The 23669-nt window shown below is 46.7% G+C and overlaps 1 protein-coding gene across 1 annotated transcript in view; it reads right to left on the bottom strand.

Annotated features, from left to right (window-relative positions):
• Nucleotides 1–620: 620 nt before the first annotated feature.
• Nucleotides 621–23669, bottom strand: part of LOC137165005 (antigen WC1.1-like) — a gene marked incomplete at both ends in the record, with an annotated part of 49704 nt that continues 26655 nt past the window's right edge. The window contains 14 exons of the mRNA XM_067566073.1: nucleotides 621–764; nucleotides 1710–1820; nucleotides 2913–2996; nucleotides 5136–5231; nucleotides 7500–7637; nucleotides 8006–8041; nucleotides 8453–8767; nucleotides 8854–8916; nucleotides 9488–9796; nucleotides 11302–11430; nucleotides 11696–12013; nucleotides 15468–15773; nucleotides 16018–16332; nucleotides 21544–21858. Coding sequence (XP_067422174.1) covers nucleotides 621–764; nucleotides 1710–1820; nucleotides 2913–2996; nucleotides 5136–5231; nucleotides 7500–7637; nucleotides 8006–8041; nucleotides 8453–8767; nucleotides 8854–8916; nucleotides 9488–9796; nucleotides 11302–11430; nucleotides 11696–12013; nucleotides 15468–15773; nucleotides 16018–16332; nucleotides 21544–21858 — 2679 coding nt within the window. The remainder of the gene's footprint in view (nucleotides 765–1709; nucleotides 1821–2912; nucleotides 2997–5135; nucleotides 5232–7499; nucleotides 7638–8005; nucleotides 8042–8452; nucleotides 8768–8853; nucleotides 8917–9487; nucleotides 9797–11301; nucleotides 11431–11695; nucleotides 12014–15467; nucleotides 15774–16017; nucleotides 16333–21543; nucleotides 21859–23669) is intronic.

Below are 23669 nucleotides of genomic sequence, written 5' to 3'. Positions count from 1 at the left end.
ACAAGTGTATTTACCTGTCACTTCATGTTCAAAGCCCAAACTCTTACAAGCAGGGAGCTCTTAGTTAAGGACATCCTAAAATTCACGCTGCACTAACAGTAAACAAAAACATATTAAACAGTAAACAAAAACATAAGCAATGCCCATTTCATCACCACTCCATTTCCTCTGAGTTTAATGATGGTGTCTCTCCTCATGACACAACGGTGAGTGGAGATTATGGCCATGGATAATGGACAAGGCCCAGTTTTACAGAAAGTGTCTCATCTCTTTAACATTTGCGCAGCGGGAGCAGGACTTTAGTTTATAAGATTCTGCCCAAAGGACACACATGCAGTAAATGGCTGGGAATCCAGGACATCAAGGGTGTGGGCAGCCACCCCAGGATTTACACCTAGAGACTGAGGGATCCCAGGTATCTTGCTGATTTCTCCACTGAGTACCGCACAGCGAGGACCCTGCTTTTCCTGACACCATCGAGGCGCTGAGGGAATGAAGAGAAGGAGAGTTTTTCTCACAGGCATCGGCGTGGCCAGGGTTGTTCCCTTCCTGTGTAACCCACATTTCCAGCCATCCCATTCTGGAGAGAAACCGTGAAGTGCAAACAGTTCTCCACTCACCTGTGTGGGAATCCCTGTTCCTGTCACGCGTCCCAGGGCCTTTCTCATCATTCTGCCCCCAAACAGGGTCATCTTCAGGGTCAGGCACTTCTCTGACATCATCATAACTATCCCCTGTGAGATCTGCAGGCAGGTCAGAGGCACCTGCAGTGAAGATGTGAAGTGATTAAGAGCATATTCACAGCGAACTATGAGCTGCAGCTATCCCAGCTACACCGATCTCTGGGGCTCCCTTTGCACTTAACTTCCACCTCCCAGGCAGTAAGGGGAGCCCTTCTCTGCAGCCCTCAGGCTCACAGGGATTTTACATCTCACGTTTATTTGATTGTGAGGATCCTGGGGCTGGTAGATGACGAGGGGGGGTTCTAGAAAGAGGTGACTGGGATCTAGTCCAGCGGAATCGCTCCACAAGGCCTTTTGTTCTGATCATTAGAAATAGAAATGGAATTGTCCAGAGAGTTTGTCCCCAGCTTCCAAAACTTGACATTATTTTAAAACGTCTTTTCAATGCCTTCTCCTGCTAAAGTTTACCTCATAAACTGCCATCCGTCTCCAACACACTGACAGCACTGGGAGCTGAGCTACCTAGTAAGGGTGAGCGATGGGCCTTTGGGTGTCGTATCTGTATGTCCCACCCACCCCATCACAGCGTGTCTGAAACTGATGTGTATAAGCTGCAATAGCCAGAGGCCAGGAAAGGCTGGCGGGGAACATTGCTGCACTGCAGAGTTCTCTGCTTCAGTGTGTTGTCTTTACAAATTGTGAGTAACCTTAGTGCTCACGGCAGTGAGGGTCACAGAGCAGTGACCTGAGCCAGGTACCGTGTGGGCAGCTCCTGTGCGAACTGCTCCTTCCATCCCTGCAGTGGGCCTGTTTCATGACCTAGGACATCACACGCTTCCCTACACCTGGTCCTCCACACAGCTCTTGTAATGCACCTGATCTGTGCCCCCAGTGTTACACCGATAGCAAATACTGCTTGGTGAACTTAGTAGTTATCTTAACAAACCACTATTGTCCCTACTGGGAAATACATTAAATTTTTTCGACAGGGTAACATTGCTCCCAGGAAGCGGATTCACTGCTCACCTCGATCATCAAGAGTCTGGGGGATGTCATCCGGTGTCTGCGGGACGTCGTTCAAGGGAGCCTCCTCCACGTTATCGTAATCCAACTGAGACCCCCCAAGGGAAGCTCCCTCTAGAATAGCAAACACCACACTCAGCCTGTGTCACCACAAGTTATTGTAATCCAACTGAGTCTGTCATGGAATCGTAGAATACTAGGGTTGGAAGGGACCTCAGGAGGTCATCTAGTCCAATCCCCTGCTCAAAGCAGGACCAAGCCCAGCTAAACCATCCCAGCCAAGGCTTTGCGAAGCCAGGCCTTAAAAACCTCCAAGGATGGAGATTCCACAGCCTCCCTAGATAACCTATTCCAGTGCTTCACCATGCGCCTAATGAAAAAGATTTTCCTAATATCCAACCTAGACCTCCCCCACTGCAACTCGAGACCGTAGCTCCTAGTTCTGTCATCTGCCACCACTGAGAACAGCCAAGCTCCATCCTCCTACTCTTCGGGTAGTTAAAGGTTGCTATCAAATTCCTCCTCATTCTTCTGTTCTGCAGACTAAACAAGCCTAGTTCCCACAGCCTCTCCTCGTAAGTCATGTGCTCCAGGCCCCTAATCATTTTTGTTGCCCTCCTCTGGACTCTCTCCAATTTGTCCACTTCCTTTCTGTAGTGGGGGCCCATAACTGGCTACAAATAGAGCAGAAATATTACTTCCCGCAATCTGTTTGCAATGCTCCTACAAATGCAGCTCAGAATGCTGTTAGCCTTGTTGGAAAATCAGGGCATACTGTTGACTCCAGCATCTTGTCCAGTGAAACACCCAGGTCCTTTTCTGCAGAACTGCTGCTTAGCCACTCGTTTCCCGGTCTGTAGCTGTGCATGGGATTCTTCCGTCCTAAGTGTAGAAACTCTGAACCTGTCCTTGTTGAATCTTGTCAGATTTATTTTGGCCCAATCCTCCAATTTGTTTAGGTCACTCTGTATCCTATCCCTACCCGCCAGCATATCTACCACTCCCCCCATCTTAGTGTCAGGCAGACTTGCTGAGGGTACAATTCCCCCCATCTTCCAGATCATTAATGAAGATATTGAACAAAACTGGCTCCAGCACTGACTTCTGGGGAAGTCCACTTATTACCCGCTGCGAACTAGACATCGAGTCATTGATCACTATCTATCTGATAGTCCATTCATCCATCCTGTGCCCTTCCCACATTACCTTGTTCTGATCCGGGATCGTTTTCCCCCTCGCTGTCCCCGGTGTAATACTGCAGCTTCGTCACTGAATCATCTGAATAGGAAACTGGAGAGACGAGAAACAGAAATTCATCATGGTGAGAACAGCAGAACTGTGGGCCTGGGAACACAACTGGGCCCTGCAGCAGGATTTCTGGTCTCAGTCTAGTCCTCCTTCCAGAGGAGATGCTGAATCACAGCAGCTATGAGCCAGGAGATCCTGACACAAAATGTGGTAAAAGTGACAGGAGATGCTACAGTCTGACCTGAAAGATGCTGGGAATTCCCATTCCCCAGTGGGTGAGTGAAGGACACATCTCTGGCTATAGATCCAGGGCAGTTCCACAATGGTCCTGGCCTCCTCAGTCACAGAGGGGACTGCTCCTTCTTAAGGGTAAATACTCACCTCCCTCATTGATCAGTGGATCAGCTCTCCCTGTTGTTTCTTGATTAGGCCATGACACTGATAGACCAGACTTATCTGTGTGTGCAGGTTTACCTGCTTTAACCTTGGAAATAACTCTCATTTCTTTTCCTAGTGAATAAATCCTTAGACAGTTTATTACAGGATTGGCTACAAACGTCCTTGGTGTGAGATCTAAGGTGAAATTGACCTGGGGTAAGCGACTGGTCCTTTAGGACTGGCAGTAAACTGAATACTATTTTGATTTTTGGTGTAAGGGACCATCCATCACAAAGGAAAGCTTGCCTAGCTGACAAGATAGATTAGAGCACCCAAGGGGACTGTCTGTGACTCCATGGTGAGGCTGTAATAGTGCCCGAGGCATTTACACTTGATGCTTGATGGGTGAAATCTAAGTATAGAATTGACAGCCAATTTGGGGTTTGTGCCCTGGTTCTTCACAGGCTGCCCTGAGGTTGGTACTGACACACGTGAGCCAGGGCCGGAGAGCTTGACATTGGCCAAGACAGGTTCTAGAGCAGAGCCTGTGATTCACTCTAACCATCTTGGCAGTGGTGCTAGGGGATGGCCTGAGCATGTTCCCAGAGCCACACCACAGCACAGCCTTTGGGCAGGATGTTCCCATCTGACAGTGAGACAAAATGGCACAGAGGATAAAAGGGTCGTGACTCAAAGTCATGACACTCTCCTGGGCTGATCTCTCTGCTCTGGGGGCAGGAGGGACCCCACCCAGCAGACCAGGCACTGCGGTGGCAGGGGACAGAGAACATCTCCTGAACCAATTTTCCAAAATGATTTTCAAATGACAGTTTAGCCTGACCCCCAACAATCGCTTTCCTGACTCCTCACTGGTCACACTCCAAAGCTGCAGGAGGGGCAGAGTGACATTAACTGTCCCTAGAACTGGGACTTGCAGAGTGTGGTGGGGAGGAAGCCCATTTTCATTGGTCGACATAAGTAACTGCTGGTCTCAGCACAGACCCAGCTCCTGCAGCATTCACGGCTAGAGCTGGGTGAGAAACAGAATTTTTGGTTTGCTGGAGATTGTAAAAAAAAATGTAAATGATTTTGTGTTCAGCCAAAAATGACTTTTTAATTTTTTTTTTGGCAAAGTCAAAGTAAAAGAAAAGAGAAAAATTCATATTGAATGAAACAGTTTGCGATTTATCCAAATGCTATTTAACTTTTAAAAAATAAAATTAAAGGAAATTTCTAAATGAAAGTAATTTGAAATTGAAAAAACAAAATGTTTTCTTTAAAAATGTTGAAACAAACCAAATTTGTGTGTGTGTGTGTGTGTGTGTGTGTGTGTGTGTTTGGAACAGTTTGGTGAAATTGATATTAATTTGTAAAATGTTTCGGTATCTCTGAGTCTGTATTTTTCACGGTTGTATTTGTGTGGTGAGGAAGACGTGTGATCACTGAGTCAGCAGCAACAATATACTCTTGAATTTTGTTTCTCAGGAAAAACAGAACTTTAGATGGACTGCCAGCTAGCAAGGTGGAAGCTGAACTGAATCCTGAGCAAAATCTCTTTCTCCTAGACAAGAACTGGTGGGTACTAACGGCAGTGCCCCTGGTGAGTGACTTCCCCTTCATAAAACTTCAGTGGCACCTATGCGTAAATAATATTCACCTAATGTTTTCGGTAACCAAACATTTCCCCCAGCTCCAGTCACAAGCTCACAGGGCTGAATCTACAGTGATTTAGCTCTGGGTGAGGGTCTCAGAGTGGAAAGTGCGTTAAATATTTGTTCCCTGTTAGGATTGAGACACACAGACCTGAGCGTCTGAACATCTCCTGCTTCTCTCTCATCAGGTTATAATCAATCTCCTCGTACACAGCCTCCAAGAAGGGATCCAAGGGTCTCCTGGAATCTGAAAACAAAGGGCAGTGTTTGCACAGGTCATTGCAACCAGGGATGGGAAATACAATGAGATCATCCACTCCTTTCCCCTGGGGCCAGTGCTGGACTGATCCCAACAGCACATTCCTACTGCTCTGTCCAGGCTAGATTTAAATGTCCCAGGTGAGGGCGAGGACATTCTTTTCCACTGCACCCCTTTAGGAAAGGTTCCACAGGCTCGTTCACTGCCGGGAAGATTTTTCACATTCAGCCTAAATGTTCAGTTTTTAATCTCAACCCATTATTCGCAGTTATTCCCCTTTGGAACAGCTTAAATATTTCTTCCCCCCCATGCTGGCGTTTGCCCCCATGTGCAAAATGGTGATGATACTTTTTCCCCCATAGAGTTTAAGGTCAGAAAGCACCATTAGATGCTCTAGTGTGGCTTCCTGTACAACACAGGCCATTACACTTCACCCAGACACCCCTGTGTGTGAGCCCAAAGACTCAGTTAGACTAAAGCATTTCAGTGCTCAGGATAATAAGCTGTTGTGTGCCAGAGGCAGAGAACAGGAGAGATCAAGGGACCATGAATGCCCAGTGCCCCTGCAATGGCAGGGAATTGATTAGGTGAGAGATGCTTAGATGATTCTGGCAGGTGATCCATGCTCCACGGTTCAGAGGAAGGTGAAAATCCCCCAAGGTTCCTTTTTGCCAGTCTGACCTGGGGAAAATTCCTACCTGATCCTCACTCTGGGGATCGGTTGGATCCTAAATATGTGGAAAAGACACACCAGCCAGACATCTAGGAAAGATTATTCTCTGTACCATTCAACGATTGGTCCAGCCCATCCAGCCTCCCATCTCTAGCTGTGGCCAATGTCTGATGCTACAGAGGGGGACAACCCCCTCTGGAAACATGGGGGTGTGGGGAAGAGAGGGCACAACTCCTTCCTGGCCCTGGCAGATTACTTTCTGAAGCCCTGAAGCATGAGATTGGATTATAGTCATTTACCTATTGCAAAACTGCGACTGTTATGTCTGTGTTAATGGCAATCCTGTTCTCCATATTATTTCCAAGGTGCTGGTAGCTGATATTTGTGCAGGGTTTAATAGATTTAAAATTCTCTGTAAGTGGCACTTATATGAGTATGATACAGTGTAATGCCCCTTTCCGGTATTTCTCCTTCCTAAGATTCTCCTTTCCACGCCATCTCTCTCTTCAGAACTATTTTACCCCGCTCTATTTTTGAACTTTTTTGTCTGACAGTATTTCCAGTCTCTCTAGGTCCCTTTCCATGTCTCTCCTCACTCAGACTCAGAACAGCTCCCTGTGACAGATATTGCAACCCCATGTAGTACCTTTGGGAACCATTGTATTACATCTGTGAATGGTTTATGTATCATTGTGTTTTAGCCCAATGCGGGAGGGTTACCACAGCTCCTCCAGGAATAAAGCCCGTGAAGGATTAAGGCAACTCACTGAGATTGTGAACAACTCCAGAGAGGTACCACTCCTTCGGGTGGTTTGCATAGACTAGTTCAAACTTCGCTTTCCAAAAGTCAAGAGACAAAGACAGACTTTTGTATAAAAGAGTGAGTTTAAGCAGACTCAGGGCCTTCATTTTCATTCAGCAAATGGGCAGGACCTTCTGTCCACAGGGATCTCAGCACTGAATGGTTGGAGGGACAAAGGCTTACTATGCTTCCTGAGTAGAAGATGGGTGATTTCTGCTATATTCAGTAAACATGGAGGAATTTGTATTGTTTTTTAAATGTTTTCTCTGTGATGCTTTTTCCTAAGAATACGGTGTATTGTGCTGAGGCAGAGCTGGGTGGTAACTGGTAATTGCTGGCAATGCACTGCTCAGAGCCCTTGGGGAGAAACAAGCACAGTGCGGGGGCTGGCCTTTAGGCAGGCTGGCTCCTGGGGATCTCACAGTGTAAGGCAGGGGCTGTGCAGCCTTCAAACCCCCTGGTCAGAAGGGCTGGGACAGGGCATCCTACCCAGAGACAGGATGGCTGGAGGCCTGAGGCCTGACTGGGCACTCCTGGAGTGGACCATGGATGGATACAGGTTCAGTTCTCCTGAAATTGGGATGCTCCCTAGTTAGCATCATCTCCATATTTCATGGCAGGGCTGTTCCACTGCCAGACAGTTAATGAAATATCAAATATAAGAGGAGTTAACGGGCACCCTTGGCCACCACTATCCGGCACCACTACGCCCTCACTGACACCCTGCAGCACCACTGCTACTGCTGAGGCATTTCACACAAAGACACTAATCGGGACCCACCTCTGCGCTGGGCCCTGGCGCTTCGCACCTGCGCACCCAGAACAATTAAGACGAAGCAGAGCAGGGCCCCCAGGATAATGCAGACGACCACGAGCACCGTGACTCTCCCGCTGTCGGTCGGAAGGCGGCGCAGGGCAGCTGGATGGAATTGAACACACAACAGAGAGAGATTATTCTGTGAGAGGCAGGAGAGCCCCGGGGAGCTCCCCAGTCACTCATTGCACGGCCCAGGACAGCAGGTAACGGGCTGGGACACAGTCTATGCGCCATGGCGACAGCTCACAGGCTGCTGTTTAAATCATGGGCCCAGCCCCGACAGCTAGAACCAGCAGACAGGAATAGCTCCCTTCGTACTGCCTGCAGCTCCCAGCCCTGGGTCATTCCCCCTTCGATTTCACAGGCCAGGGAAAGGAGCTCCTTCCCTCAGGCTGCAGCCTGCAGCTCATCCCTCTGTGACACAGCACCAGGGACATTTCACCCTGGAAGGGAGGAGGGGGATGTTTTACCTGTTGTAGTCGGTGATGCTGTCGTCTCTGTCACACCTGCAAAGGGAAGGGAGGAGAGTTGGAGTCTGGAGCGAGGGGCAGGTGACGTGTTTGTTACCAGGGGGAACATCTCCTCTGAGAGTCTCTGGGGGTCTCCATGTGTCACCTCTACACACTCCCTCCCAGCAGTACGGGGTCTGTATGTTAGTGACTTAGACCCAAGTCCCCTGTGCTGAGGGCTCTAGTAACAAACAAGCAGTGGGACCTGGGATGGATGCAGGGAACATGTGGGTTGATGCCTTAGTCAACCTGGGCCAATAAAGGTTCCACCCCACAGCATCCATGATGCTCCTGCACACAGGGGATGGGAGGGGCTGGTCTGTGACCAAGTGGGTAGTGAGGGGCAGGTGGATCCATCCTCCTCCCAGATAATTACAGCACGTGGCAGAAACATCCCCTGTCACTCACCCGAGCAATTCACAGCAGCATCTTCCTTATGACCACAGTTGCTCTCACCCCAGGGCGTGGCAGGACAGTCCCAGAGAGATGACTCTGTCCCTCTGCAGTTCACCTTCTCCACCCAGATGACACCAGTCCCCTCGCCGAATGCAGCCTCGCCCGGGGCAGATACGGCAGATCCACAGCCCAGTTGTTTACACACAACGTTAGCGTCCGCCAGGTCCCAGGAGTCATCACAAACTGTTCCCCAGGAGCCACGGTGCCAGACCTCCACTCTCCCCGAGCAGCTGTCCTCTCCTTCCACGACACGCAACTTCTCCTTGTCTGGAAATGCAGAATCCTCACATGTCACTGGGACAGCTGGGAAAGTCCTTAGGGACCAACAGGGAGACAGAGAGAAGCAGAGATACCTGTGTAGCTTGTAGAGTTCGGGCATTCGACAAACAGGGTCTGAGATGGTTTTGCTTTTTTTCCTATGGAGAGAAAGTGCTGAGCTGAATGGATTGGCTGTGTGTGTGTGATGTGGGAGTAGAATTTAACTGGATTTTAAACCCCTAGTTTCAGCATTGTATAAACTGAACTGTGAAGTCCAGGTCACCTAATAACCCATGAATTTGCTATTCTGCTGTATTCAGACACACAGGCCGACATGCAGACAAACTTGTGGGGAACTCCAGTCTTGACCCAAACTGCACAACCTGGGCCCATCTCTGATTGTTCATCCCAAAAGGATTAATAATCACAGAGCTGCGTAAGGATGGTCTTAAGAGAGAGTCTTGTCTGGGCGCTCACACTCCTTTAGCACACTGTGTAACGCTGGTTACTTTTATAATTAATTAATTAATTTGCATATTTGTTGTTAACCCACCAAATGCTTATTCCCATAAAAGACCATGAAAATATATTTTTATCTTATCTCGAGAATTTAAATATATCTACACTGAGATGTGAACAACATCAAAAGTTCTCTCATAAGTTTCCAATTAATTACACATATTGCATGCCTGTGTGTGCTCACGCGCATGCAGATCATTTCAGCATTACCATGACAAGAAATATGGGTCTCTTCTGCTCGGTTATCACATGAATTTGGATCCCACTGTTCTGATGGGCACTGCCAAAGGGAGCTGTGCTTCTCACGGCATGCAACGTGGTCCAGCCATGTGGGACCCTTTCCATGTTCAGTGCCTCCTGCAATCTGCCCTCCATCTCCACACTTCAGCTCTTTGCATACAATTGTTGCAGTGACTCCAGTCATCTGATTGGAGCAAACGCTGCCCCACGTCCCATTGTAGAAAACCTCCAGTCGCCCAGCGCAGTCACTGCTGCCAACCAGCCTCAGATCCATGAACTCTAGAAGAAAATGCACAGAAAGGGAATTGACATTGTCTGAGTCTGAAATGAACTGGGGTGTGAAGAGTGACATCCCAGTAATGGCTCACACTCCTGTGCCTTGGTCTGCACAAGGAAGTGCCAGAGAGAATCACTCCAAGAATCAGAGACTCTTTTAGACACCACACGCCCTATACAAACAGAATGGCTGTCTCTGAAAGGCCACCATTAACCAGCCGTTCCAGACAGGTTTTAGTAAAACAATAGATTAGGGCCAGAAGAGCTCATGAGATCAAATAGTCTTCTTTAAAATGCCCAGTTACCATGCCTAGAGTCAAATACTTGAGTTTGACTTAACCATATCTTCCAGAAAGGCATCCAGGTGTGACAGGAAGACTTCAAGACATACCAAATGCACCATTTCCTTGCCTAGTTTTCCCCAATATCCCAATTGAAATTGTGGAATATTGTAACTGTTTGGTTGTTTTTCTCTCCCTGTACGGCTATTACTGTTCCTATCATAAGTTTTATATACCTGCAATAAAATAACTTTTATAATCAAGCTGATTGCCAGACTCCCTCCGAGCTTTGTTTACTCTTTTGTGTTCTCAGCTTCCCTATTTTCCTTTGCAGCAACGCTTCTCTTACCTAAGTCATGTGCGGTTTGCTCATCAAGGGTGTTACTACCAGAATAATTGTAACATGAAAGTGGGAATAGCGACATGCTGAACATGTGGCATGTAAGGGTGTCAGCTTGGAAGTGCTGCTCAGCCCAGCCTGCTGAGGTCCATGGACATATAAGAGGTCAGATGAGAATGTGATAGACCCGGTCCGCTCAGTCACACTCTGTTAATCTGGGAATGTGTGTGTGTCTATATGTGGGTGTTTATTTGAGTCTGGGGCTGGAGGAACCCAGCCCTGGGAAACTTAGGTCCTGCAGGGTAGCTCCATTGGGAGGGGACTTGCAGAAGGGAGAAGTAAAGCTCCATATGAAAACACAGTGACAGAAGCAGTACTTTAATAGAACTACAACCCCCCACAAGGAAAGTAACCCTAATAAATGAGGGTATCCCAAGGTGACGGGAAAATCTGGTAACAACACAGTATTCCAGTATCTGTCTCACAAGGCCATATACAAGGGTAAAATTTAGTCCCCACCCCTACTCACTGCTCCCCTGCTTATACGTCCAAAGCTCGCATTAGCCCATTTTCCCATAACATGGCACTGAGAGCTCTTGTTCAGTAAGTTCTCCACCATGCCCCAAATCCTTTCCACACACTCTTTTCCAAGATACAATCTCCTTCAGAGATATTCTGGCATTAGGGAAATCTTCTAATATCTCCAGTACCTCTGGGTGGGAGCTGAGGACATTCTAATGGTGACTATGGTAGGTAATTACCCAAGGGAAAGAGTGGCAGAGACAGTCAGGGGGAGTCTCCAGCATCCTCAGCAATCTCCTTAAACATCTGCCCCCTCCATTAAACTACCTGCTGACCAGACTCACAAGAGCATTCCCAGAACAGACCTGAGCAAAGAACTCCTGCGTCCTCTTTGTGTCTGCAGTTGTGCTGGCCCCAGCCCCTGGAAGGACACTCCCAGAGACTGGTTTCATTCCCAGAGCAGTTCACATCATCCAGCCAGATCGGCCCAGATCCTGGCCCATAATGAGCAGAGACAGTTGCATTGATGGCGTGTCCACATCCCAGTTGTTTGCAAACGACGTTGGAGTCTGTCAGGTCCCAGGAATCATCACAGACTGTTCCCCAGGTGCCATTGTAATAAATCTCCACTCTCCCGGCACAGCGACCTGCCCCATCCACCAGTCTGATCTGCCTGCTCCCTGCAGGGAGAGAGCCCAGCTGTTAATGTGTATTTTCCCACTGAACAGAAAATGTTTGTGAGATTTGGAAATGAATCACCTGAGCAAACGACACCGACGTCCTCAGCAATTCCTGCCTGGGCTGTCTCAGGTGTGGAGATGTTGCAGAGCGTCAGATTAGCCTCATTTCCTGCACACTGGACCCTTCTCAGCCCCACGGGGCCCGTTCCTTGCTCAGACATAAGGGGGTTATAAGCTTTCTCAGCGACTCCGCACTGGAGCTGCCTGCACACCACGCTAGCGTCGTTCATGTCCCACCGGTCATCCAGCACTCTGCCCCACACACCACGGAGGGAAATCTCCACTCTCCCATCGCACCGGCTCTCCCCATTCCACAGTCTGAGCGACTCCCAACGACCTGAGCTCAGGAGAGATGGGACATAGACTGAATAACACTCTCTGTTGTGCACTAGAAATATTCCAGAGTGCACATGCAATTCTGGACTGTTTCTAAGTGAGAAGGAACAGCCCAGTGATAAGAGTGTGTCCCAGTGTTAAAGGGAACAGCCTCTGTCAGAAGATACTTTTCATTTGACTCTATAAGTGGAAGGTGCTGTAAAGATTGCAATACTCTGAGTTTGACAGAGGGGCTTGCTAGCAGACACTGTAAATGAGTATTCATGCCAACAAGTTGAAAAAGCATGGGTTGGATGATTGGACTATAAGGTGGATAGAAAGCTGGCTAGATCACTGGGCTCAACAGATAGTGATCAATGGCTCGATGTCTAGTAGGCAGCCTGTATCAAGTGGAGTTCCCCAGGGGTTGGTCCTCGTGCCGGTTTTATTCAACATCTTCATTAATGACGTGGAGGATGGGGTGAATTGCGCCCTCAGGAAGTTTGCAGATGACACTAAGTTGCTGGGACTGGTTAGTACACTGTAGGGTAGGGATAGGATACAGAGCGACCCAGGCAAATTGGAGTATTGGACTAAAAGAAATGTGATGATGTTCAACAAGGACAAGAGTATAGACCTGCACTTAGGACAAACTACAGACTGGAGACCCACTGGCTAAGCATTAGTCCTGCAGAAAAGGACCTGGGAGTTACAGTGAATAAGAAGCTGGATATGAATCAACAGCATTCCCTTGTTGCCTTGAAGGCTAATGGCGTATTGGGCTGAATTAGAAAGAGTATTGCCAGCAGATCGAGGGAAGTGATTATTCCCCTCTCTTCAGCACTGGTGAGGCCACATCTGGAATATTGTATCCAGGTTTGGGTCCTCAACTACAGGAAGGATGTGTACAAGTTGGAGAGAGTCTAGTGGAGGGGGAAAAGTTTGTTGGGGAGCTGGGGCACATGACTTAAGAGGAGAGGCTAAGGGAACTGGGCTTGTTTAGTCTGCAGAAGAGAAGAATGAGGAGGGATTTGATGGCCGCCTTTAACTATCTGAAAGGGGGTCCCAGGGAGGATGGAACTAGGCTGTTTTTAGTGGTGGCAGATGACAGAAGAAGGAGCAATGGTCTCAAGTTGCAGTGTGGGAAGTCTAGGTTGGATATTAGGAAAACCTTTTTTACTGTGAGCATGGTGAAGCACTGGAATGGGCAATTAATATTAAGTTTTCCAGTGAATTATTTTTTCATAGGGCCCCTGCCACTTTCCATGACCAGGATGGATGAATGGGGGAAGTGCAGTGTCAGACTGCTGCCTGTACGACCCTTGCCTCATTCACCTTATAAACTGGAAAGCCAGTAGAGAATGAGAAGCAGAGCACAGGAAGAACCAGGATGATCTTGCTAAGAGCAGTGACCGTCACGCAGTAGAACTCAGCTCTATTCCTTCCTCTGCCGCAGACGTCACAGGTGATGCTGAGCAGGTCTCTTAAACCAGTTTTTATGGGGTCTGATTTTCAGAAGCACTGAGCACTCACAACTGCAGCCAGAGTCCAGGCAGGATGTGGATGCTCAGCTACTCTGCAGGAAGGCAGTGAGGTCTGGTGGAACGAGTCCAAATATTCAGTTTTCTCCTGGTTGCACTGCTGAGCACACTCCTGGGGGCCTTGGTCAAGTCTCTTTACTTTTCTCCCTGTGTCGCCATCTGTCAAATGGAACTAATAATACTTACCCACCTACGTCCCTGGAGTTTTGTGAGGGTTTATTAATGTCTGGACAGTACTTTGAACACAAAAAGCTCCACAGAAACGGTGAGTGCTCTGAAGAGTTGGGCCCTGAGGGTCTCAGGTTGGTGCCCAATCACCCTAAAAAAGTAGCGAGTTTGGAATTTTGGATTTAATCATTGTAAAATTTTCAAAACCAATTAAATGATGTGGGGGCCCCGGTGCCATTTTCAGAAGAGACTTAAAGCAACACGAGGGTGAAATCTCCATGGTTCTTGGGCCCCTACGTTACTGGGGGGAAAAATGAGATTTAAGTAGTTAAGTCACTTAGGCACTTTTGAAAATGTTATTCTTGGGCTTCTAAGTGCCTATGTCACTTTTGAAATGGGCATCAGAATAGTGTCATATTTCTTCCAGGGGTGTTATGGAGACAAATTCACTAATGTTTGTGGTGCACTCTAGTACCATGGTGACAATTACCACAAAAAAGTCCATGAAGAAATTAATAATTCTGTATTCAGTGTAGTGTGTGTACGGTATGTGTAATAAATAAGGCCCCGGGGCACATGTTGAATGATGAGGATAAAAAGAAATATTCAACTGCTCCCACATCCCCTGAGCAACATCAACCTGGTTCAGAGAAGGAGGTGGAGCTGCGGAGGACGATGTGTGTGTATGTGAGAAATAATAGAATGTGTACATGCAATTAGATTGTATGAATGTATATGCACAAGGAAGGGAGGGGGAAGGAATTAACATGGCCTTGGCAACCTTAACACTGGTATTTTCTAATTCTTGAACATTTCGCTTTGTCTAAATAACACTGTTTAATTTTTTTTTATGAGACAAATATTAGAGCAGGCGGACAACCGAAAATTTTTCCTGTGAAGTATTTCCAATGCAGTATTACAGTTTTTAAACAGATCCAATATATCAGCATCTGGAAATGAAATGAGAATTTTTGTTTAGATGCTGATTAAAATGTTGATTCACTTCACCTTTTGGAAAAGGAAAAAAATCAATTTTCCTTTTCAGTTTTTGGGTTTAAAGGTTTCCTTTTTCCTCCCCCTTTATCATTTTCATCTTTTCTTCACTGTAAAAAGCTAGAAAAAAGTTTTTAAAAGAGTGTAAGAAAGCAGGGGAAATATTTTTTCAATGGGAAAGGCATGAAAAAAGTAAAAAAGCAGAGTAAGAGAAAGCAGGACTTTGTGTGTGTCGTGCTCCCGAAAATAGCCTCAGGACCTCATGTGAGAGAAGGGAAATGGTTGTTTGCAGCAGTTTATAACTCAGCCAAACCTGGAAGGAATTTCACTGCGCTAGGGAAAGGCACTTTCCTGGCCCCAGCACTGACCTCTTGTCCAATTTCAAAGGCCTGCTGCAAACAATGAGGACAAGAGAACTTCTGAAGAAGGTGCTGAGAATATTTTATAACAGGAAGTGTGAAGCAACCTCTGTATTGGTGATCGCTACTAGCTCCCCCTCTTATTACTGGTTCTGCCCCTGCTCCACTGCCCTGCGTAAGGACTTAGTTGCTGTCCTTTTTACTGGAGAATCCAGGGCTTTCCCAGGTCACAACTATTCTTTTGTGATAATATTATTTACTTTTATTTTATTTTTAATATATTTACTGTTGTTATACGTGATTTAATAACTAGCTCCCCTTCTCCTTCCTGTGCCCTGAGGTCCCCCTGCTCTAGGGGGCAGTGTCACACACTGAGGGGCAGGTGTCATTAATCCAGCATTTCTCCTCCACTTACCTGAGCAATTCACACCGGCATCATTGGCGTGTGAGCACTGAGAGGCCCCCAGGGCAGTAACTGGGCAATGGCTCAAATGGGATTCAGTCCCTTTACAGTGAAATGTGTCTGTCCAGACAGAGCCAGTTCCCTTCCCAAAATACCCTCCTCCCAGAGCCGATACAGCAAATCCACAGTCGAGCTGATGACAGAGAACGTTGGCGTCTGGTAAATCCCAGCATGAGTCACAGACGGTTCCCCAGGCACCAAGAACCTGGATCTCCACCCTCCCTGAGCACGCTGAGCTGCCATTCACCAGCCGGAACCCTGTGTGCCAGGGGAGAAGGGAGAAGGGGTTTAGAGAGGGAGCCTTGGAGCTATTTCATACCAAATAGTGAAAGAAAGGAAAGTCAGGGGGCATTTCATTGCTTTCTCATTGTCTTCAAATATTTGGGTTTTTGATCCAACTGTATCAAAGCCAGCTCCCTAGAAAGATAGATCATAACATTCATTCGCTTTAATCTGCAACACATATCACTGGAATTTTAAAGACATTGCGCTGAATTCTTACGTGAGCATGTCACTCCGGCATCATTTGCGTGTGAGCATGTCTGATTCACTCGTGGTATCCTGGGACAGGAAAACAGGAGAGACTCATTCCCCACACACTGGAATTCTTCAGTCCAGATCAGCCCTTCTCCTTCTCCAAAGCGAGCTCCTCCTGGGGTAGATAGAGCTATTCCACACTCTAGCTCATTACAGATAACGCTGGCAATGTTGAGATCAAAGTGTGCATCACAGACTGTGGTCCACATGTTTCCATGTATGATTTCCACACGTCCCGAGCAGGCACTGTCCCCTCCAACCAGCCGAGGTTTTATGTGTCCTAGAAAGTCAATGAAGGCTGCAGATTATAAAGGGGTCTTTGGGAGTTAGGTTGCTCCACTGGCACAGAACTTTGCCTAAAAGCTCATTCTGGTTCAGTGGCCAAGTGAAGGTGCCAATAGAGATAAAAAGGTAACATAAAAAAATGAAAAAGGGGGAATTTGATAGCTATCAATCAACATTAGAAGTTATGATACGTACTGAACATATAAGGGAAGCCAAAGGCATCAGGGTAAATCCATGAATGGCAGGGCTAAGAACAATAGGAAGGAGTTTTTTCATGTATATTAGGAACAAAAAACAAACAAGCAAACAAACCCTAACATTGGTGTAGGCCCATTACAGATGAGGATGGTAAAGTTGTTAAAAATGATGCAGAAAAGGAAGAGATGTTCAATAAATATATGTGGTTTTGGATAGAAGCAGGATGCGTGTTCGTATCATGTGAAGAGGATGAAGCACTTTGTAGCTCACTGGTAACTAAGGAGGATGTTCCAGAACATCTACTAGGGATAAACATTTATTTTTATATCAGCAGACCTCAATATCTGATAAAACCACAGAATAATAGAAATGCTGGGTGGGAAGGAACCTCAAGAGATTATCTAGTCCATTCTTGCACACCAAGGCAAGCTTAAATGTATCTATGCCATTCCTAGGTATGCAAATGTTTGTCTAACTTGTTGTTAAAAGCCACCAATGATGGGTGTTACACAACTTCCCTTGGTACCCTGTTCCAGTGCTTAATTACCCTTATAGTTAGAAAGATTTTCCTAATATCTAATCTGAATCTCTCTCCCTGCAATCTAAGATGATGATGTCTAGTTCTATCCTTGGTGAACATGGATAACAATTGACTAACAGACTTTCACATACTTGAAGGCTGTTATTAAGTCCCTCCTCAGTCTTCTCTTCTCTAGACTAAAAATGCCAATTTTGTTCAACATTTCCTCATAGGTCATGTTTTCTAAACCTCTTATTATGTTTGTTGCTCTCCTCTGGATATTCTCCAATTTGTCCTCAACTTTCTTAAAGGTGATGTGCAAAACTGGACACAGTACTCCAGCTGAGGCATCACCAGTGCCAAGTAAAGAGGGACAATTACTTTCTGTGTCTTCCAATTTTAACTTACTGATTTCAGACCAATTGTCCAATTTATCAAGATAATTTTTAATTTTTATCTGGCTTCCAAAGAGCTTGTGACCTTTCTCAGCTTGATGTCATCCACAAATGTTATAAATGTATGCTCTACTCCATGGTCCAAGTCATTTAGAACAAGACTGAATAGTACCAGACCCACGACAGTGCTATTATTTCTTTATCCACAGGAACATAGCAATCAAAAAGAAAAGGTTTAAAGCAACTGAAGGAGTTAAGGCCTTTGTCTTACACAGAGCACAGAATTTCCTACAAAATCTGCGCTGGCCCAACTTATCCCGAGCTTATGGGGACTGGGTTTCAGTCTCTTTCCCTGCAGACACTGACTCATCCCTCTGTTCATCAGGGTTCCCTTTTAACAGTTCCCAACCATGGACATTTCTGCCAGACCCGTCCTGTGATTTTGACAAAATTCACTGAACCCACCTCACTTTCATGAGAAATTTTGGTTGCAACAAACTGGCATTTTCCTATGAAATTCTAGTTAATCAGAAAATTTTTCATCAGCTCTAGTAGGGAGGTAATTTTACCTCTGTATACAGCATTGGAGAGACTGCTACTGCATTCAGTTTTGTGTCCACATTTTAAGAAGGATGTTAAAAAATTCAAGAGAGTGCAGAGAAGAGCCACTGTAATGATTCCAGGGCTTGAAAATGTGCCTTGCAGTGAGAGATTTAAAGAGCTCAACCTGTTTCGCTTGTCAAAAGAATTCCCAAGAGGAGACTTGGTTAGAGTGTATAAGTACCTTCACTGGGACAGAACACTGCATACTAAAGGCCTGCTTAATCTAGTGGAGAAAAGTGATGAACCACTTGCAAAAATTACCAAAAGAAGCAGAATATTCTCCTCCTCTTGAAGTATTCAGATGAAGACTGGAAGATGTGTGTTAGCCAAACAAGTTATTAGATTCACTACAAGATTAACTGCATTAAATTCTATAGACTGGGTGTGACACACCGCACCCACATGTGTACCCTAATGGTGTGATTGTGTATCATTCCTGTTCACCCTTATAGTGTAATTGTTTGTTGTTTACCCCAGAGTATGTCATGTAAGATGTTTTTGAAATGCTCATGATGTACTGAACATTATTGTTATAGTAATATGTTTGTTGCAATGTCCTGTGTGTGGTTATGAGGCTTCGCTATGTAACGTTCCCAAAGGTGTGTTCATTGCTTTAAGCGGACTCAGGCAAAACCCTCTAAGAGCAGAGAGTCAGTTCACAGCTCACTAAGGCATGCATAAAACAAATCAGCTATTCCAGGAACAATGGACTAGCCTAAGCATCGATAAGGGGATACTCACTGACTTAAGTATGGAAGGAGTCGTACCAGCACATTGTTTATCACCTGACCCTAAAAGGGGGATGAGGCCCCAGAAGGGGAGAAAGATCATGTTAAAAAAAAGAAAAGAAACATTTTGCTGTTCCGTCTCTTCCACCTCCATCTACAAACACCACCAAGCAACTTAAATGCTGACCCAGAGGAGAGCTTGGCTAAGAAGGAGACCAGCCAGCCTGTGGTGAGAATCATCTAAGACTGTAAGGTTGCTGAAAGTGTTAAGCTTAGATTAGAATGCAATTTACTTTTTGTTTCATCTTGATCAAATCTGACTTATTTTCCTCTGATTTATAATCACTTAAAATCTTTCTGTACTTAACAAATGTGATTGTTTGTTTTATCGAAAGCAGTGCATGTGGTTTGAGGTGTAAGACTATTTGCAGTGACAAGGCCGGTGCAGATCAATTTCTTTCATACATTGACAAACCAATGAGCTTGCAGTGTGCAGTGTGCAGCATTGAACATTGTAAGATGGCAGTTCCTAGGGTTGCATCTGGGACTGATGGTGTGGCTGGGGTCATACCAGTGCCTTATCACAAGAGTGGCTGGCCAGAAGCACTCACTCACTTAGTTGAGAGCACCTTGCTTGCTGTAGGCTGTGTGTAGGCTGACCCAGCGGTGGAGGTTCACACAGCGGGCAGGGTAAGATGGGTTCCAGTAGTGAGGGATTGGGGTGACCCCGCAATACACCAGTCCAGATTGCAGAGAGGAATGTGACACTGGGTTACCCAGAAGGTCAGACTAGATGATCTAAAGCTACCTTCAGGCCTTAAAATCTATAAAGCTGTGAATAAAGAAGAAAATTTAGTTTGCAACATCACCTCTGAAACATTCAGAATGCCAGATTTGTGCTTACTTTAATTAGTCCCTTTTGTGCACATGCATTATGATACAGTCTTTCATTACATTATCATTGTGACTTCCCCTCCTGCAATCTGGACTGGTGTGTAGCTGCCATCCAAATTCCTCACTCCTGGGCCCCGATTTCCCCCCACTTTGCTGTGTGAATGAATGTGAAGTGCTGTACACTCCACCCTGCAAGCTCATTTATATTTGTACATCAATTTATCAAAGAAATTGTTCTTTCTGCACCATCTCTGTCATTCTAAGTGAGGTCTCTGCACACACTGAATCCACATGCACTGTTTTAGATAAAACAAATAAACAAGTTTATTGACCACAGCAAGGTTTTAAGTGACTATAAGTCAGAGTAATAGAAATCAAGAGATTAATAATGCATCAAGGAGTTGATCACAATTAACTAAAAGATAACTCGCATCCTAACCTAAGGCCTAGAACACACTTACTGGGAAATTCGGTGGCAGTTGATGGGAGTTACACAAGCTACTCTTGCTTTGTGCTGCCCTCCCCCTGTTCTCTCTTGGGGAGACATCTCTGTTTTTATGCTCCCCTCCCCTCCCTGTCTTGCATGTCCAAGATTGCAGCTGGCACATAGACTATGGGAATTGCAATGTATTTGTCTTGGTGCGATACGGCTCAATGGCCATATAAGGTTTGTGTGGGTGCAGGGTGTGAAAGGCCCAGCCCTGGTGCCCATGTGTGACAAAGACCCAACGTGAAGGACACACACTGATCATTCACACATGAAAGTTAAAGTGCTGAGGAATCTTTTCCTTTAGCGGAAATGTCTCTGTAACTTCAGAACAGTCAGTCTTTATTTCTTAGGTAAATAATTTTCCATGCTAACTATGAGGGGTCATTCAACTTATGTGCTCATCAGTTGCTTTGGTACCAAAATGAGTTATGTCCCTTGAAAGGAGGTACACCGGCGTGGGACGAATGGAGCGAGGGTTTTCCAGACAGGTAGGTTTCTACTTTGGGTTTATCCACCATTTGCCTTCGGAACGGCTTGTGCTTAATTCCAAATATGAAATTGGTCCAGATCCTGCTCCAAAATGAGCTTCGCCTGGGACACTGACAGCAGAACCACATCCCACCTGTTTACAGACAACCCCAGCATCTTCCATGTCTCAGCCAAGATGATGAGAATGTTGATGTTTCACAATGAAACACTCAAAATCCAGGAGAGGCTTATGATTAAGCATTGCCCTTAGCTCCCATAGCCAGAGTGAGCTGCTAAAACTCTTGGAATTATGGGAAAATATTCTACTTACTTATGCTGTTTTCAGGGCTGTATATTATTACTACTGAATGTTAAGAAACGCGGAATTAAAACTAAAACGTACGGGTCTGTAGTTGTAATGTTAACTATTGAGTCACAACAAATGCCTCCATAATATGGTATTGCCTGTGCTGGGTGGGGCTGAGGTATGTTATGGCTGAGCCCTCTATGCTGCGCCAGATCTACAGGGTATCAGAGAGTTTGAAAATGTCTATTATTGCTTGGTCCAAAATGTGAAAATTAACAAAAGGGACCAGGGAGTGCCCCAGGTTAAATCTAATTCTGGCCAAGCTGGGAGAATCCACCCATTCCTTGGTCACCCCATGAGGGTGGGAAAGGGGCTGTATAACTGCCCCCACATATCTGTACATCTGCGGCTGGGTGTCTAGGTCTGGATTTTAGGGTCAGTGGCCAGTGACACGAATAGTAATAATTACAGCTCAGTAATGACAGGACTTGCTCTGGTTTCTGTTCATTTCTCATTAGGCTCACAGGCACACGAAGCCCTCTGGGTTCAAGCCTTTTTGTCTCAGGGAATTTGCCTTTCAGGACTGAGTTGGCTGATTCTTACCTGAGCAGGTCACTCCAGCATCCTCTCCGTGATCGCAGCCATGCACACCCCATCCCCCATTCCTGCAGTGCCAGAGATAAGTCTCGGTGCCACCACAGGCAACATTAGCCAGCCAAATCTGTCCAGATCCTGCTCCAAAATGAGCTTCACGATGGGCACTGACAGCAGATCCACATCCCAACTGCTTACAGACAACCGCAGCATCTTCCATTTCCCAGGCATCATCACACACGGTCCCCCACTGATCCTCGTGTTTAACCTCCACTCTCCCAGCACAGGGGCTGCCTCCATCCGCCAGCCGCAGCTTGTCAGCACCTGCAAAGAGACACAGAGCAGGTCAGAGCGAGCAGGGAGCCCCTCCCCAGCCTTGTCACAGCAGAGTCCGCGCCTGGCAGCAGGGATCCGCGCCCAGAGCCATGAGACGGGACCGTGCCCAGAGCTGCCTCGTGGAGCCACCTCCTCACGTCTCAGGGCTCACATGGGCTGTCAGTGCTGCAGCGCTCGCCATTTTATCGCCACGCTGCCATTTGGGGGTTTTCACCTGTCTCGTGATAACAGGATGGAAGGCGCCAAGTCACCGAGTTTCCCTGAGTCCAAATGGCGCCAGCTCCTGTCACTGTCAGTGGGGCTGGACCTGGTGAGATGCCGCCATCTCCCCACAGTCTGTCAGCGAGTGGGGGACTCACTCCACCCTGAGCAAAGATGGCTGCCAGCTCCCTCTGTTTGCAATGGGACTGAAGCCCACAGGGAACATGGCTGCCCCGTGTGGCTCAGGGGGCTGGACAGGACCCAGGGACTGAGATGGGCAGCAGAGACCCTGTGAAAGGAGGGTGGGAGTGAGGGGAGCAGGGCACTGGGGGCAGGAGGCAGATTCAGGGGTTACAAGGGAATGGGGTGCAGATGGTGTGTGGGAATGAGAGAGGGGAGGGAAGAGAAGTGTGGGGGGACTGGGGGAGGGGGCAGGAGGAAGGGATGGGGAAGGGGCTGGAAAGTGTTTTAGGAGGAAGGAAGAGGAGGGAGTCTACTGTGGGCGGTCAAGAGGCAGGGGAGGGGAGGAGGGTCTAGATAAGAAGGAACTCAAGAGGAGTGGGGGCAGGAAGGTGGGGGTCTGGAGCAAAGGGGCATGAGGGAGTAGTGGGGAAGGGAATGGGGTCTGGAGTAGGGGACAGGAGGGAGAGTAGGGAGGAGAGGAATAGGGGGTTTGGAGCAGGGAGGGAGGGGTTCTAGCATGTGGGGTGTGCTTCCCAGTCTCATGCAGAGAAGTTGTGGGGTGGGGTGGGGTGGCAGGAGCCAGGGAAGGCTAAACCAATCCCAGCGTGTTACGGTGACATGACAGCTGAGGTGAATGGTTGATGTCAGTGTGAAGGTCTCCGATATCTCGGTCTGTAAGTCACCCCTGAACAGTAACAAAAATTCTGTGTGCGAGCGTGAACCAGGCTGCGTTAATCCTCCACATCATTAATGAAAATGTTGAACTAAACTAGCCCCAGCAGTGACCCCTGGGGCACTCTGCTTGTTACCAGCAGCAAACTAGACATTGAGCCTTTGATCACTACCTGTTGATCCCGATGATCTAGCCAACTCTCTATCCATTTTATAGTCCATTCATCCAACCCATACTTCTTTAACTTGCTGATAAGAATACTGTGGCAGACTGTATCAGAAGCTTTGTGACTAGGTTGCCTCCCCTATTCTGTAAGGGGCCCATATATTCCCTGATCTTGTTGCTTACATATCTGTAGAAACCCTTCTTGTTACCCTTCACGTCTCCTGCTAGCTGCAAATCCAATTGTGCTTTTGCCTCCCTGATTTCACTCCTGCATGCTCGAGCAGTATTTTTATAGTCCTCCCTGGTCATCTACCCAAATCTCCACTTCCTGAAACCTTCCATTTTGTGTTTAAGCTTCCTTTTTTCCCTACACTGTATAATCCCCTGCCTCACTGTGTCCGCATTATGTGAAGCAAAGTCAAATATGCAATATAAAATAAAAAATATTCAGGGAATGATGCACATTGGCTCATAAATCCAACAAACATACATTCAAACAGAACATGGGATTGACATCACTACATGACACTATCCCACAAATAACTGCACAGTAATTTATACCTCACACGGCAACAAT

This window comes from Emydura macquarii, unplaced genomic scaffold, assembly GCF_026122565.2.
Source record: "Emydura macquarii macquarii isolate MOO-44397 ecotype Brisbane River unplaced genomic scaffold, CSIRO-AGI_Emac_v2 contig_2731, whole genome shotgun sequence".
Lineage (NCBI taxonomy): Eukaryota > Metazoa > Chordata > Testudines > Chelidae > Emydura > Emydura macquarii.
This window is presented reverse-complemented; position numbering and strand designations above follow the sequence as displayed.